We start from the raw sequence: 17,523 nt of genomic DNA on the forward strand, positions 1-17,523 counted from the left end.
ACACATAGATAAAAACACACATGCATTCATATATACAACCAGCTGTGGAGCAAGCAACAGGAGGTGGCAGGATGCTTGCCACTATGCTACTGGATTTGTAAGCATCCCCTCCAGACCCTGGCCAAAGTTAGTGATTCTCTGGGCTAAAGCCAATCTGAGAACCTGGGGATCCTGCCAAAGCCCTGACAGCCCCTAAGCCTGGCTCTGTTGCCAAAGCCACACAGGAAAGCCGTTAATTCTTTAAATGAAGGTTCAGTAAACAATCAGGGGACCTATTATTTGTTCAGCAATGGACTAGTTGGATAGCAGCTATCTGGGCATTCACTTTAAGGAACCTGGACTATTTAGGGAAGGGTCATAAAAACATACATGCACTTAAAAGTTGAATAACATCCCCAGAGATGCTTCTCAAAGCAGAAGGTAAGTAAATGCCAAATGACCTTCCAGAGGAATTGTTCTCAGAGGGCAAATTTCAGTAGCCAGAGAAAGGGAGAGATTATGATGTAGTGAAGTAAGCCTGGAGCCAGACAGACTGGGTATAGATCCCCATTGTTTGATCACAGGCAAGCTCCTCACCCTCTCCAGACTTTGGATTCCTTAGCCTGGAAGACAGGTGACAAACACCTGCCTGGTAGGGGATTATCTCAGGTCTGCACTTAACAAGCACTCAGTCCATGTTTGGGTTAGGTTCGTTTGTTTTTGCAAAGCACATCATAGAGTAGTAGAGAAGATTAGGTAAAACTAGCCCTGGAAAAAGGAGAAGTACTAAGGGAAAATAATCACATCTAGTAGACGCCTAAAGAAGCAGAAAGTATGAAAAGGGAGGGATTCTGATTTTTGTCATAACACTGACTTCTCTGCGTGTGAAAATGCTTCATGATTTATAGGAAAAATTGGGCAATGTCAAAAATACAAGAAAGTAAATATTACTAATTCTGTGCCCAATGAAAACTCCTACATTTTCCCTCCCATTCTCTCTCTAATGCATATTTAACCCTATGAAAATTGCAGTTTTGAGTCATGCTTTGTGCAGTGCCCATCGCATTAAAAACTCTTCACAAAATACCATTTTCAATGTCGACATAAAATTTCACATATATAAGCATACCAAAATATTTCCAGCTAGTCCACCAACAATGCACATTTAGGGCTTTCTTTCACTATTATTAACAATGCTTCCATGAATATCTTTTTGACATTATTCTATTTCCTAGGGGCAAATTCCTATAGGTGGAATTACTCTTCTAAAGGTTCCTACCGCATATAAAATGCTGTCCAGTGAGGCTGTCCGAACCCACTCCTGCCAGTGACAAGTGAGAGACAGCTGGTCTTTTCAAATCTGGAGGTCAAATAATGTCTCAGAAAGAAAAAAAAATTTGCCTAATTTGATAGTCATCAACAGCATTTCATTGTTCTTTTATCCGCTTCCTTTTGGCAGATACACTTAAAAGGAACCTTCAGATAAAGGCAGGCAGCTTTCCTTTGTCTGCCAACAATCAACAAATATTTATTATGCATATCATTTCACTCGGAATGTACGCTGGGAAGAGGGCAGGCTTGGAAGATTCCCCTTTCAGATTTCAGCTATTGTGAAGGGAGGGATGTGGGTGTGCAACACAGCTACATTTCAGCATAACACATTGATTCTGCCAGTGTCAGGCTTCCCCCTGAACAGGGGAGTCAAATGACTGGTCTGAAATTCCAGTCCTGGGACCTATCTTCTGCTTGTCACAGCTAGTTTCCAAATCGTATGAGGAGCCTAAAGTTTTATCCGTGACTCGGAGTACAAGTACTTTCTGAAACTTTATGTGTGTTCTGATTTGGTAACTTCTGAGAGTCCCACTTTCTGACCCCCGATGTCACTTTTCTGCAGACGCATTTTATATTATAAACATTGGGGAGGCAGCCAGGACCAAAAATGGAAATCAAAGCGGGGGGAGGGGCAGACTCCTGGCTACCTGCGAACACCCCAAGCCCTAAAGTTTTGGTTTTTATTTGGGGGACTAGGGTCAGGGTCCAGTCAGGGCCAGCAGTCTGTTCTCAGGGATGGGGGAGGGGGCATCTGGGGTTCGTGAGGGGGCGCAACTAGGACGATCGCCCCCATCGCCGCTCACTTTGCGGTCAGTGCACGTGCGGAACCGCTAGGTCTCGGCCCCGCCCACCCGACCGCGTCCTGCCCTACCCCGCCCCACCCAGGATAGGCGCCGGCGGGAAGCGGCGCGGGGCTGGGAAGCTCCGTCTGGGCGCCCACTGCACCCCCAGCCTGTCTGGGACGGCTCTAACCGCCCTCATCCCCGCCCCGCCCAACTCCTCTCAACCTAATTTCTCATCATCCGTGTTGAGACGCTCCATCTCCACCCCAAAACCGTGGCCGTCACCGGATGGGGTGGGGGGTGGGGGTCGGGTCTTAAGATCTAAGTTCCAGCCGGGTTTGGTACTTTCCTAGCTGGTCGTCACTGCGGGCCTGTCTGCGTCTGGGGTGCTTAGCTCCGCCGGGTTCACGGCCGGACTGGCACGCCTAGCACAGCGCGTGGCACGCAGAGCTGGCCCCTGGAAGTATCTGTTGGCTACGTGCAAGTCTGTGATGGTGCCACGCTCAAGACGTGAGAGTCGCGGAGTCGCAGAAAAGCATCCTACCCAAATCTGTCTCTTTCTCTCAAAAAGAAAGCCTGACGCGCGAACTGGTGACGAGTAGTGACCTGTTTTCCCGGGGAATACGCATCTACTTCTGGGGTATCTCTAGGACTGTACCACATCTTACCTTCTTCTGTCTCCCCTGCTAGTCAGCACCTGACCCTGGTGTTAGCGTGGAGATCGGGACTAGCTTAAGAGGCTGATTTATTTTTACCTTCCCAATGGACAGCTTGGGCGGAAAGCGCGGGGGGAAATGGAGTCAGAAGTTGGCCCCACTTCCAACATTGCCGCCTACTGGTTAGATTACTGTGGCAAGTCTGGCCGCCACTCTCTGGGCCTCAGTGTCTCCATTTGTAGCATTCCCAGGTCTGAAATTCCATACCCGTGAGCAAGGACCGAGGAGCCACGCAGAAACGCTTCCATCGCTCGTGTCCCCCCCCCGCCCCGCACATCCCGCGTTCCCCGAGTTCGGGAACATCTTGGGGAACGTCCTTCCCGACTCTAGATCCACGACGTGACCACGGGGGGAACAAGCAAGCAGCAGTTCCCAGGCTTCTCTGGCCGCGCCCCCCCCTCCACCCAACCCCCAGCATCCTTCCCCCCCCTCCTCCCCGCCCTCTCCACCCCCTCCCGCGCCCTAGTATTCTCCCGCCGCCTGCCCGCCCCTCGCCGCCAACCCGTCTTGCACCTCCCCGCCCCGCCCGAGCTGCGCATGCGCAGCCACGAGAGCGTGTTTTTATAAAAAGTCCCGCCTCGGCCAGAAACTTCGATTTGTTGGCTGCTTGCTGCAGGTAGCAAAGTGATCCTGAGGACTCGGGTGCTCCAGTAGCCACCGCGGCGGGCGGCGAGCGGTTACTATGGAAGCCATCAGTGTAAGTCCAGTTTCAGCCTGCTTTGTCCTAAATGTCCAAACGCGTGAACTTTACATGCAGCCCGTCTCGGAGCGACCAGCATAGCGGAGGTGCCCGTGCCACCGAGAAAAGGGGGCACGGAAGGAAAAAAACCTTTTTGTGACCATACCTATGTGGAGGGGGGGAGGGAGGGTTGGACTCCCCCCCTCTCTCGGCCCCCTCTGTAAGTAGAAGGGGAAAGGCTTGGCTGGAGCGTCCGCGCGGCTGCGTGCGTCTCCCCCTGGAGTCCCGGGGCGCGCGCGCCGGCTCGCACCCTGTTTGCAAACATCCCGTTCTGCGCACCAGTGCAGAAAAGGCGTGCGCACCGCCCCGGGACTCACTCCGGCGGTCTCTTCGGGGGCGCGGGGGGCTCCCAGAACAAGTTGCATTGTATTAGAGGCTAAGGTCAGCGGCGTCTTCTGGGCTGCATTCCCAGAGACGTCGTTCAGGGTTCACTTCGGGCACAGGCGCCTGGGGAATGCTCTTGGTGTAGGGCGCGCGTTTGTTAAACTCTGCGGCTGGCGTTTGTGCCAGTCCTGGGGCCACCGTGGGTAGAGAGCGCGAAAGGCGAAGGAACCGGGGACCCCCGCCTCGTTGGCTCGAGGGATCCGAACCGTAGCAACAAGCTGGGAGAGGACCCAGAGCCGCCTGCGCACCTCGGGATTGTGTGGGAAGCGCTCGTGGGCACCCGAAGCGCGTCATTGCCCTGGGGCCCCAAGCGGGCCTGGAGGTTCTTCTGGGAGTTGGGTGATCCCTGCCGAGAGAGAGGGGGTATCCGCCGGGACCACGCAGCCGCTAGCCCCGAGGTGCGCGCGGCGGCGGCATCTGGGGGCGGGGGGAGCGGCGTGTTGCAACGGCAACCTGGGTTGCGGGGCCCGGAGGCCAAGGCGAGCAGGTGCACGGAGAGAGGCCGTTTGGCCCTGGGAGCCCAGTGGCAGCATTTAACCGTCGGTGGTTTCCTGAAGCCTTTTGAAACCCCCTCGCTTGGGAGGCTTTTCGTTTCCTCCCGCGGCGCGCAATTCAAAGGCGCTCACGGCGGAGCCGCCCAATCTCTCTACTGCACGCTGCGGGACGAGCCTGGCGCGCAGCCGGGAGGAACCCCTGGAGCTGCTGCCCGCGGGCGGTGGACGTGGGTGTGGTGGGCAGCAGCGCCAGCCGGGAACTGGGTGACGCTGGTCCCCGCGTGCTCTTGCCCGGAGGACTCCATCGCCCACCTCGGACCCCATTCACCAGATGGGTGGGAAGAGACTCGGGACAGTGAGGAAATGAAACTTGGGGGTGAGATGTGTACGGTTGCACACCCCGTGACCTTCCCCACCCAGGAAAATGCTGCTGTCTGAACTCCCCAGACGCGTCAAGTGACCAAGTGCCCGAACAGCCCCCGTCCCCCCCCCCAGGAGTGCCGGCTGGCATAGAATGCCTCTGCCCATTTCTGAAAGTCCGTCCGCATAGCTCAAACCCCCAAAGCTCTAGGCTTTACACCCCTTTTTCCGGCCCCACTACGTGTTGCTTGAAACGTGGAAAGCCTTGTGTTTTGACCAGCGTGGGAAAAAAAGAAAACAATGTGTGTGCTTTGGGAGAATGAGTCTTTGAGATCTCTTCCTCCTTCCCTCCCCTCTCCCACCACCCTGCTTGGCTTAATCTTCATACAAAAAGCTAATCCCACCTCCTCAAAACACTGAATTCCCCCCCCCTTCTTCCCTGTCGCCCCCATTCCCTGGGTCTGGGAGTGGCCTCTTTGTGTGTGTGTAGCTTTTCTTTTTTTTTTTCCTCCCAAGGTTTTCTTCTCTTTCTTTCCTGTCGTGGGCGGGGCTGAACAGTTAGCCAAGATGTGACTTTGAAACCCTCAGGATTCAGCGCCCTTTTGTTCTAAACAAAGAATCTTGTAATTGGTTCCACTAAAGAGGGATCTAATGAAATGATGGTAAAGGAAATGGGGAGGCTGGTTGTTGGATTCTATAACAAATCTCTTGGGCTCTTTACCCACCGCTGCAAAATTTCCTGAAGAAGGCTGGCCTGAATTGTGTTTAAAAAAGGTGTGTGTGTGTGTGTGTGTGTGTGTGTGTGTGTGTGTGTGTGTGTGTGTGTGTGTGTGTGTGTGTGTGTGTGTGTGTGTGTGTGTGTGTGTGTGTGTGTGTGTGCTTGGTTTTAAATTCCAGGAACATTTTTTAAAACTTGGATAATGCCTGCTGATCTTGAGAGTGATCCTGCATGTCCTTGTCTGTTTTACAGATTTACACTTCGGATAATTACTCAGAGGAATTGGGCTCAGGGGATTATGACTCCATAAAGGAACCCTGCTTCCGGGAAGAAAGTACCCATTTCAACCGGATCTTCCTGCCCATCATCTACTCCATCATCTTCTTGACTGGCATAGTAGGCAATGGATTGGTGATCCTGGTCATGGGTTACCAGAAGAAATTGAGAAGCATGACTGACAAGTACAGGTTGCATCTATCAGTGGCTGACCTCCTCTTTGTCATCACCCTTCCATTCTGGGCAGTTGATGCTGTGGCAAACTGGTACTTTGGGAACTTCCTGTGCAAGGCAGTCCATGTCATCTACACTGTCAATCTCTACAGCAGTGTCCTCATTTTGGCATTCATCAGTCTAGACCGGTACCTGGCCATTGTCCATGCCACCAACAGTCAGAGGCCAAGGAAGCTGCTGGCTGAAAAGGCTGTTTATGTTGGCGTGTGGATCCCTGCTATCCTGCTGACTATTCCTGATTTCATCTTTTCTGAGGTGAAGAACGCTGAGGGGAGGTATATCTGTGATCGCTTCTACCCCAATGACCTGTGGGTAGTTGTATTCCAGTTTCAGCACATCATGGTTGGCCTTATCCTGCCAGGTATTGTCATCCTGTCCTGCTATTGCATTATCATCTCCAAGCTGTCGCACTCCAAGGGTCACCAGAAGCGCAAAGCCCTCAAGACCACAGTCATTCTCATCCTGGCTTTCTTTGCCTGCTGGCTGCCCTATTACATTGGAATCAGCATAGATTCGTTCATCCTCCTGGAAATCATCAAACAAGGATGTGACTTCGAGAATACGGTGCACAAGTGGATTTCCATCACTGAGGCCCTGGCCTTTTTCCACTGCTGCCTGAATCCTATCCTCTATGCCTTCCTGGGAGCCAAATTTAAAACCTCTGCCCAGCATGCACTTACCTCTGTGAGCAGAGGGTCCAGCCTCAAGATCCTGTCCAAAGGAAAGCGGGGAGGACATTCTTCTGTTTCCACCGAGTCTGAGTCTTCAAGCTTTCATTCCAGCTAACATTGATGTAAAAGACTTGTGGTTTATACAGAAAAGAACTTTGTTTTTGTTACACATTTTTTTCAGCTATAAAAGACTGACCGATACTGTACAGTTTTTATTGACTGTTGGATTTTGTCTTGTGTTCCTTTAGTGTTTGTAAGGTTTAATTGACTTATTTATATAAATATTTTTTGTTTCATGTTAATAAGCGTCTAGGCAGGACCTGTGGCCAAGTTCTTAGTTGCTGTGTGTCTGGTTGTAGGACTGTAGAAGAGGGAACTGAACATTCCAGCATGTGTAGTAAACCCTGTGAAACTAGAAATGATCTTCAGCTGTTTGTGCATAAATGATCTCTCCATTCCATTGGGACATCTCCCTCCCCCCCCAGCCCCATCCTTAAGTTGTTTGGTTATACAATGTGATTTTGCTATAGAAGGTAGCACTTACAACCAAAGCCTGAAGTGATAGAAATGCTGGGTTTTCAGTTTTCAAGTGTGGGTTCATTTCAGCACCTACAATGTACAATCTTGTTTGTATTAAGTTGTTAATAAAAAAATACATGATAAATGTGCATGTGTTGTTTTGTTTTCTGTTAATCTCTCTTTGGCTGTCAGTAATAATAAACATGTTTGGAAGACAATCATAGATCTATCTGTTTTATGACATCATATATTATCTTACATATTTTCACTGTAAAATTTTACTTAATATTTCTCAAAACTGCCATTTTGATTTCACTTGACTTGTTATAGAAGAAGAACTTGGCGCACAGAACAACTAAGTCATTTGGTCAAAGTTACATGGTAAGTAGCACAGCTGATATTTCAAGCCAGGTAACAAGAACAAAACTTTAACCACTTCCATCTAGCTCAGGGAAATTTAGAAAGTCTTTCAGAAGGCTCTCTGTGTGTAAAGAAGGAAAGTATGCAATAAGTCCATCTCCCTGCTCTGTTCCCTTGTATAATGCAGGTTGGTGCAATCTCAGGCATTGTATGCTCTTTCATCTAGTGTTCTCAGTGTAGATATCAATCCATCTTCATGGACAAGGGAACATTCAGAGACTTTCTATAAGTCTTAGCATTTTCAAAAGCAGAGCCCAGACCTGACACCATTTATTGTTCCAATTCTTGCTCTTCACCATTACCCACTCTTGTCCCCCAAAACACCTGGTCACAAATCAACTGCATTGTTAGTGAAAACGAGGCTAAAAGTGAATGTTTTCTTCATAAAGTTAACCATGCTCAAAATAACTCTCTTGCAATATCTTTTATGCAAATCTAAGTGCCTTTATTCTGACTTACTACAACTCTAGTACCTCCCAAAGGACTCAGACAAACAGCTAAAAGTTAGCATTGTTGTTGGGTTTATTTTTTTTTAAGAGTTCAAAATAAAGGTCCACTGAAGCAAGCTTCCCATTGCCCATATTTTGCACAAGATAGGAGTCTTATGTAACATCACTGTATTTACACTACCATTGTGCAAGCCCCAACGCCCTTGAGTAAATTTCAGCTCTGGTCTCTATTTAATGCTAATTTCTGAACTATAGTAGCTATACCTATCTCGCTTTGGAAAACATGGGAAGCTTCAGACAGGCACTCAGATCATAAATGGGATGTAATTAAGGCAATATTTGGTCTACTTCTAGTAATTGTTTCTGACACACACAAAAATCCATTTTAGAGGAAAAATTGCAATGCCTTATCTTTCTAAGGCAAATCACATTTGTTCAAGACAAATTATAGATACCATGAAGGGAAATAACTTAATTATTTAAGATAGAATCTAATTTGGCTGTATGTTTTTGCTGCAGTCTATGGATCTGGGATAATTCAGACTAGTATTTCTATTCCACTTGAGGACACAATTAGATTTTAGATAGGAAATTATCTTGAGGTTTCTTGGTTTTCCCTGGAAAGCCTAATTGGATCACCCTTCATTTAAGCATAGTTTTAGATGCACTCTGTCAAATGCTTAGTCTCAGCCATGAACACTGTGGCAGGCTTCACTTGAATGTCTATAAATATTTATTCTTGGAGAGACAATAGAAATTCTTTTTCTTTCTCATCTTTGCTTGACGCCTCCTTCCCCCCAGATTCCTCTGCTTTGCCTTGGAGTCACAACAAAGGGGGTTGATCTGAAACAAAATTCCCAGTGTCACCAGTCTTAATGGGTATTTCATTCTCCCTTGGAACAAAAGTGGGATAGCTCTTTTCAAAATGAGGAGAAGAAAAAACCTCACCAGCCTTTGCCTTGCTATCTTCCTACACCAAAGTATACCCCTGCCCCCTGTCAGGCTCTACCCCATCCCCATCATTCTCAGTTCCAACTCTGCTCCAAGCCTCCCCTGTGTTGTAGTTTGTCTGACAATGCAGAGAAACACAGTCTACTGGCCAGCCCTTGCATGAAGTAGCTGATTGTTCCACTCCTTTTCCCCGATGAATGGGGCCCTTGGAGGTCAGTAATGTAGATTCAGTTGTATAATGGAAGCTAAAATATTTAAATTATATGCATGCTGCCAATAATGGCATGAATATGACATCTGATATTAATAATATAAGTCTCTAACTGGGAGGAATGTGGATGTTTTTATCTTACACAGCTTTTGTTTTCCCAAAATGCCACTTGGCAATTTATCTCTCCCTACTGTGAGCATCCCAGGCCCCTTCTGTGGTTATATTTAATGATTCCAGGAGAATAAAAACGTTTTATTTTAGTAATTGAGCTAAGTGTCTGTAGCTTTCTCTTAGTTTGTTGGCAGATATTGAAGAAAGGCTCCACAAACAATTATCATTGCTCAAATGTAGTATTCATTTAGGAGGTACAAGGATCCTTACAGACAAAATTCAAATTATTTACTAAATAGCCCAGTATACATTTGGAAATGCAGCCTTGCAGCCTGGCATTGAAAGGGTTTGTTCAGCCCATTACAAGGAAATCTTCTGCTCCTGCTCGTACGCCTTCGCCAGTCAGTGCCAGAGATATCTGCAAGTAGCTAGAATGACCTTCGCAGGAGCATAGCCTAAGAGGGATGTTAGGACCTAAGAGGCAAACAATGTTGAAAAGGGTTCTTTAAAAGCTGTGGTTCCCCAACTGGGAGCAATTTCTAAAGCATTTTATAAGGTCTAGAAACATTTTTCATGATCGTACAGGGTGGGATGTGGGCAAAGAGCAGTAGAAGAGATGCCACTGGCATTTAGTGAATGGTGGCCCAGAGATGCTATTATGCTGCCAAATCTCCTGCCATATTTAGCACAGCACCCACAAACAAGGAATGATCTGACCCAAAGTTTCATCATTCTCAAAGTTAAGAACCCCCTCCCTGTTTTGTTACAGCAATTATCAAAATAAAGATTTATTCCGCCATTGTGATCCTATGAAATACTGAATCCATGAAGAAGTGTCTGCCTTGTCTGAGTGTCTGGGTACCAAAGTTCTCATGAGACCTTAGGGGGTGAAGAGTTCGAACTTGCATAGATATTATGATCTGGATTGGTAATCTTACAAAAGAGACCTTAGCTAAGTAATCATATCCACTAAGTGAAGACACAGCTCAAAGCCACCTTCTATGAACCAGAAAGCAGGTCCACACCAGACATTGAATCTGTTAATATCCTGATATTCAATTTCTCAGCTTCCAGAACTGTGAGAAATAAACCACTCAGCCTTTGCTAGTTTGTTATAGCAGCCCCAATAGATTAAGACCATCATTGGACAGGGTTCCAAGATTTCATGTTAGCCTCTTTTACTCTGTCTCATTTCAGTGCCCTATACCCATATCCACTTGTTCAAGTCACACAATTCTCTTCTACCTTTCTCTCTGTGTTACTGTGTCATCATGAACACACCTTGACACTTGATTCCTTCTCTCATTAGATGATCAGCAGGGCAGTTATCTGTCATTTCTTCTCTATCCTGCTAGGCTGCTTGCTATAAGTCATGCTAGGAACCATCCCACAAATGGCAATAAATGTTGAAGGGTGACTATTTGAGAATTCTCTAATTCCCATTAAGTATCTATGTCTCTAAAGCACACGATGTTTACTCATTTAATCCTTACCAGTGCCTGTGACTCAATTTGGAACACTTCCCATTTTTCTTCCTTTATTTGAAAAACAAACAAAGCACAATGAGGTACCAGCCCATTGTTCCATTCTCTGCAACTGACTTGGATTAATTTAGAACAATCGTATTAAGCCAACAATTAAAATCTTCTGGGAAAAAAAATCCTTCTTTCAACTTAAAATGCAAATTAATTACAGGCTGAATGGAAGGATATATGAAGTTAAGAAGCTTCAGATGGGGAAAGAAATTTTCAAAATCAGACAAACAAAAGTGCTCAACAAAAATCCACCAGGTGCTAAGTGTTTATCTGACAGATTTGGTCCATAATTACATGGATTTACATATTGCAGTTCAACTGCCCAGAACCTAACTCATCAACACTCTGTGTATGTGTGTGTGGAGGGGGGGAAGGGTTCTGCAGCTTGAACTCAGGGCCTGTGCACTGTCCCTAGGCTTTTGTGCTCAAAGCAACTGCTCTACCACTTGAACCACAGCTCCACTTCTGGCTTTTTAAAAATAGTTTATGGAGATAAGAGTCTACTGGACTTTCCTCCCAGACTGGTTTTGAATTGAGATCCTCAGATCTCAGCCTCCTGAATAGCTAGGTTTATAGGCATGAGCCACCAATGCTTGGCTAATACTCTCAATTAAAGGGAATTACTTGCTCTTATTGGACCCTATCAGAAAGAATGTAATATATATTAAGAATCATTAAAAGGGGTAACAATGCTCAACAAGAAATGTACTCATGTAACTGTAACCCCTCTGTACAGCATCTTTTCAATAAAATAAAATTTTTTAAATGAATCATTAAATTCCAGTGTTCTCATAGTTAGGATACAAGATCCTTATCAATTAGATATTCCTATCTCCATTTTCAGATAATAACACAGTAGAAGAAGTTTAAACAAATAAGGGATTTTGATCTTTCCATTAAGCACACTACAAATGATATTAAAACAGAAACTTCAAGTTCTTCATCATTTCCTCAAGTTCTCAACATACTTAACAGAGTTAACCCATTTAAGCACTACAGGAACCTAATTACTTGCTATGTTGTTAGCTAATGTTCAGGGTAATTAATTACCATGAAGTCAAAGATCCTTCATTTTCTTTGGTACTCTAGGGTTGAGTACAAGACATTTTCCTGATTTTATTTTTTAAATTGATAAAGCAGACAACAACATTGTAGAAATATTTTCATTATCAATAGTTGTAATAAAATGGGTTTTAAATTAGACTGAATGAACAAATCAATAAATATTAATAAATTTCTATTTCTGAGAGCATACCATTCTATAAGCATTTTGATTAATGTTTGCGTGTATGATATGACTTCTACCATTCTATGATTTATCCTTCGTAGCTATTCATTCACTAATCAATCTATTAAGCAACACTTTGAACCAGACAAGTATAAAAGCTAGTCATAGTACAGTGGAAGATGTAGATGTGCCAGAATATTAGTAACAAGACTCTCAGACTTTACTTTCACCACTTTAAGAAGTTAAAATCTCTACTCAGCCATCAGATTTTCCTATTACAGTGGGACCTCCCATATCCATGGTCCTACATCTACAGACTCAACCAACTAGCACGATAATATTTAGAAAAGAAAAACTATATACTAAACATTTACAGACTTTTTCCTGTGTATTCTCTAAATAATATCGTATAAAAACTATTTACATAGCATTTACATTGTACTATGTAATAAAAGTGATCTAGAAATGATTTGACATATAAGAGATGATAAGTTATATGAAAATACTCTTATGTAATGTAAGAGAATGGCGAGTCTACAGGTTTCGGTATCCATGAGTAATCCTGGAACCAATCCCCAATGGGTCTTGCTTCCACTCATTTTTCATTTAAGGAAGAGTAGATCCCAGTCTCACAAGGTGGGTGAAAAGCCCTGAATTGTGATCTTCCTTTTTGCCTCCCCAGCCCAAGAGAAACTAGTCACACAATGAAGATAAGAGCAGGAATCCTGCCAAACCATAGGACATGGGAAAGAGCCTCAAAGGCAGTTTTTCAGCCTTCTGTTCACAGAAGACAACTTGTTAGGCCCTTGGGATTGAAGAAGGAAATCAAGACCATCATTTTGGGCCACATCCCACTTCCTTTTGGCAAGTCTACTCAAGTCTCTCTATCAGTCCAAGTGAGTTTTTCCATCTTAAATTCTTAACACATGAAGTCTGTGACATGTAAGGCCCACACAAACAAAAGATCAGAAGAGTGGAAAGCAGCTATTATATATGCTATCATAGTGTTTTACTTTTTAAACTGTTTTTTATTTATAGCCTGTTTTAATTTATAGCCTTAAGGCCTGGGACGTTTACAGTCTATACTTAATCAACATTTGATTTGATTTATTGGAAAAAAAAAAAGACCAGATTACATAATGTTGTTGAACGTTGGCTCAGTTGTTCAGAACTTGCTGTTTCCCAAGCCGGAATTAAGTATAAATCCCACTGTCTACCTTTAAAGAAATGTTACACATGAAAGTTCTGTGAATGCAAAGATATGGTCTGTCTGTCTGTCTGTCTGTCTGTCTGTTGTATTCATAAGCTGTCTTTCCAGTATCTAATAAAAGGAGTTCCCAAGCTTTTTATATAAAGGACCATATTAAAAATATTTCAGGCTCTATGAACTATGCAGTTTCTGTCATAACTATTCAACTCTGCCATATAGCAAAGAAAGCATTGAGAGACAATATATAAGTTAACAAGTGTGGCCCAGTTCCAGTAAAATTTTATTTGTGGAAACAGAAATTTGAATTTCATGCAATCTTCATGTGTTACAAAAGGTTATTATTTGATTTTTTAACAATTTAAAATGTAAAAGATGCCAGGCACTGGTGGCTTTCCCCTGTAATCCTGGCTAGCTACTCCGATCTGAAGATAGCAGTTTGAAACCAGCCGGGGCAGAAAAATTTATGAAACTCTTATCTCCAATTAACCAGTAAAAAGCCAGAAGTGGAGCTGTGACTCAAGAACCAGAGTGCCAGTTTTGAGTGGAAAAGCTTAAGGACAGAACCCAAGCCCTAAATTCAAGCCCCAACACACACACACACACACACACACACACACACACACACACACACACACACACACACACACACACACACACACACATACACACACAGCTCACAAGCTATAGAAAGTAGGTAGTAAGCCACATTTGCCATGCAGATTAGAGTTGCTGGCTCCTAGTTAGACAATGCTGAAAATACAGTAGAAGGAATGAAGCTTAGTCATTAGTTTACAGTACTCAGGTCGCAGGGAACTAATAGCCTTTCTCTAGTTACATACATAATAGACATGCCATTTATAAGGCACCCTAATTCACAATTCACAAAATGGTTGCAACAGGGAGAGACTTGAGGTGAGTTTGCAAACCGGTTTGCCATGCCGTTTGGCAGGATCCTACTGTGTTACTGGGTCTATTATTTCAGGATGAAAAGTCTGAGATAAAAGGTGCCTTTCTATCCATCTTTGTGCAGCTTCATCACTCTCATTTCCCAACGTACTGGTGAAAGTAGCCTGTCCTTTCCTTAGAATTCCCTGTAGTTACAACAGTGACAACTCACTAATAAAAGTCATTGTGCTGCACTAACCTTCCTCAAGCATGAACAAGACCAGTTTTTTTTTTTCCTCCAAAGTGATAATCACCAGTCACAACTTTTGGCAACAACTCCCCAGACAGTCAGTAAATAGGACAAAAGAAAAGCTATACTCCATGGCAATGAATAGTGTTTCCCAGCCACAAGCTGAGCCACAAAAGCCCAGGAAAAATCAATGGCGCAGAAAGAAGTTTTGGATCTAACCCCAGGTTTGGGAAGAAGGAGGATCATTCGACTATTTCCTTTCAGACTTCAGGTGCCTTGCGGGAATGTCCAAAGTACTCTCTGAGGGACAACCCCCAATTATGTCTCTGGCTAAAAACTTACCCAAGCGAACTTCATTACTTTATAGAACATTCTTGCCAAGGTGAGAGGTCCAACTTCTGCCTCAGAGAAGACATGAGAAGAAAGGCAAAATAACATACTTTCTGCTTCAAAGTGGTTTTTCTATCTATCTGATGAAAGGAAAATGCCTGCTCAGTTACCATGACCCAAAGTAAAGGAAGATAAGTCATTGGTGTAACCAATTAGGTTGATTTATCATCAGTGTGGAGTAAAAAAGAAGAGAGATGTAAATATAATAAATAAAACAGGAAAGGACACAATGTCCCAATTCAAAAAAGAGGAAATAAAACTGATAAACACAAATATGAGGAAATGTTCGACCTTACTAGCAACCAAATAAATAAAAATCAAACTACAACATACTGTTTCCCGTGTGTCATACTAACAAACATTTTCAGAGTCGTAATGTCTTGAGAGAGCTAAGGTACACTGTGCCATGCACACTGAGCAATGCTGGTCAGACAGAAGTTGGCTAAGCCCTCCAAAGCCAATAGCAGATGTCCTGGAAACCTCCAAGCTCAAGCCTTCTGACACCTGGACACATCTTAAATCTTAAAAATGTTCCATGTATGAAGTTGAGTTTTGTACATATAACAACCAAAACTGGAATTTTTCTGAGTAACTGACAGCAAAATGAGTATGTGGGTAGCTATGGTAAATATACACAGAGAATATGATGCAGTTTGTTACATGATTTTTATGAAGGCTACTAAAAAAGTGTTCATGGGGCTGGGATGTAGCTCAGTGACAAAAGTGCTTGCCTATCAAGTGCAATGTCTTGGGTTCAATCCCTAGTATCAAAAGAAGTGTTGATGATGTGTGAAATGAACAAAGCATGTTACAAAATTTTATATTCTACCTATATGTAAATATTTTTAAAGTCAGTGCTTATTTTTTAAAAGAATATAAAATGTTATTAGCAATAATTATTCAAGTCATAGTTCTTTTGGTGATTGAAATTTGTTTATTTCTCTGCTTTTTCCAACTTGCTAGAATGAAAAATGAAAAGATAATCAAGTTATTTTAACAGGTATAGGACAGGAAGGAAATAAATACACGTCTCAATCCCCTTTGAAGGTTGCAAATACTTTGCCTTTGTTCTTAAATCAATGCAGGGCCCAAGAAGGAGCTAGCTGAATAATGGCTAAGCTAAACTGAAATAAGCATTTTGGGGATATTTCAAGAGAAAAATCAGACATATATACATATTATTTTTCAGGGTACTTAGAATTTAGTTTTAGGATTTATCAGCTACAGAATCTTAACAATATAGTCCTACTGTGCCTTTGATACAGTTCAGTGTTTCTGAACTAAAGATTAAAATCTCAGGGAAGCATTCTAGAGAATTCTGAAAGAACAATAGAATGAAACTCAGGATTGTGTGACAGTTACTACAGGCGAGACTGAGTTTAGGACACAGTGCGCCTGTTTCAAATAGATTCATAGTCATGGCACCATGTTTATAAGATTGGCCCACTAAGGCTTTAGTAGGGGCAATGTGGAGCTGGGTCTCTCAAAGGACTTCTCCAAGAGAAGCCAAGTCTTTGAAAATCCCAGGAAAGTAAACATACTAGAAAACTCTAAAGGAAATCTTCGAAAGAGTCAGGCATTCATATATGACGGCAGTAGTGTGGGGCCTGAAATGGGAACAATGTATAAGTGGTCAACCCTAATGTTCCATTTTTGTATTGTATAGAAAAGGAAATGTCATGTTGGGGAAGAACTTCCTTCATTCTAATAAGTCCCCCAAATACAGCAGCACAGAACAATAGTAGCTGACAGTGTGTCACATAATGCAAGGCTCTGAGGTGGGAAATTTCAGCCGTCACTTTTCTCCAGAGGGTACTGCAAGTTCACTACTTTTATTACTTGAGATAGGCTCAGGCATCAGAAAACAAGAATTGAAAAGTAAAGGTTAATGTTTTCCTCTATGGTTAAAACACAACTACTACATTAACTAGTAAGAATTTAGCCATTTTAATTTTTTTTATTCTGGGGGAAATTGTCTGAATATAGATTCTCCACAAAAAATATGATAAGAATATTATGTAATTTGATTTTGATTTTAAATCTATGGGATAAAGATATCTCCATTCTGAACATTGGAGGATGGTTCAAGTACTTCTGACTAGCAAGTACAAGGTTTTTAGTTCACATTTTAGTACCTCAGAAGAAGAATGAGGAGGAGAGAAAGAAAGAAAGAAAGAAAGAGAGAGAGAGAGAGAGAGAGAGAGAGAGAAAGAAAGAGAAAGAAAAGAAAAGAGAAGAAGGAATAAATCTCTATTTGTAGCTTTAGGCATAGTCTTTTATGACTTGAAACTCATCTCTCTGTATATATAACATATTATTTACTTGGAAGTAAGTCCAACATTGCAAGTACATCCAGTAATTACTAAAGAACTTTGGCCTAATACTTCATTGATTTTAAGAAACACACATATAATTCCAGCTATCAATTAGACATTTCACTTTTCCCTTTTTTAATATGTTTTTGTTTATATATTTATCATATATATATTTATATTTATATTTCAATTAACCATCCAACACATGTCAAAACACTTTTACACTGAAGAATTGCTTATTGGCAATTTTATGGGTGGAATTGTATGCAACCCCACCCTCTCCCAGTTTATATGTTGAAGCCCTAAACCTCAGTGCCTTAGAATGTGATTGTATTTGAAGATAGGATCATTAAAGAAGAAATTC

General features: G+C 43.2%; 1 protein-coding gene across 1 annotated transcript; it reads left to right on the top strand.

Annotated features, from left to right (window-relative positions):
* Positions 1-3,399: 3,399 nt before the first annotated feature.
* On the top strand, positions 3,400-7,353 carry Cxcr4 (C-X-C motif chemokine receptor 4). The gene is made up of 2 exons (XM_070023850.1): positions 3,400-3,506; positions 5,757-7,353. The coding sequence occupies exons 1-2, from the start codon at positions 3,492-3,494 to the stop codon at positions 6,798-6,800; spliced, it is 1,059 nt and encodes a 352-aa protein (XP_069879951.1). The 5' UTR covers positions 3,400-3,491; the 3' UTR covers positions 6,801-7,353.
* Positions 7,354-17,523: the final 10,170 nt, after the last annotated feature.

The sequence above is a fragment of the Dipodomys merriami genome, unplaced genomic scaffold (assembly GCF_024711535.1).
Source record: "Dipodomys merriami isolate MVZ:Mamm:240054 unplaced genomic scaffold, mDipMer1.0.p SCAF_1, whole genome shotgun sequence".
NCBI lineage: Eukaryota > Metazoa > Chordata > Mammalia > Rodentia > Heteromyidae > Dipodomys > Dipodomys merriami.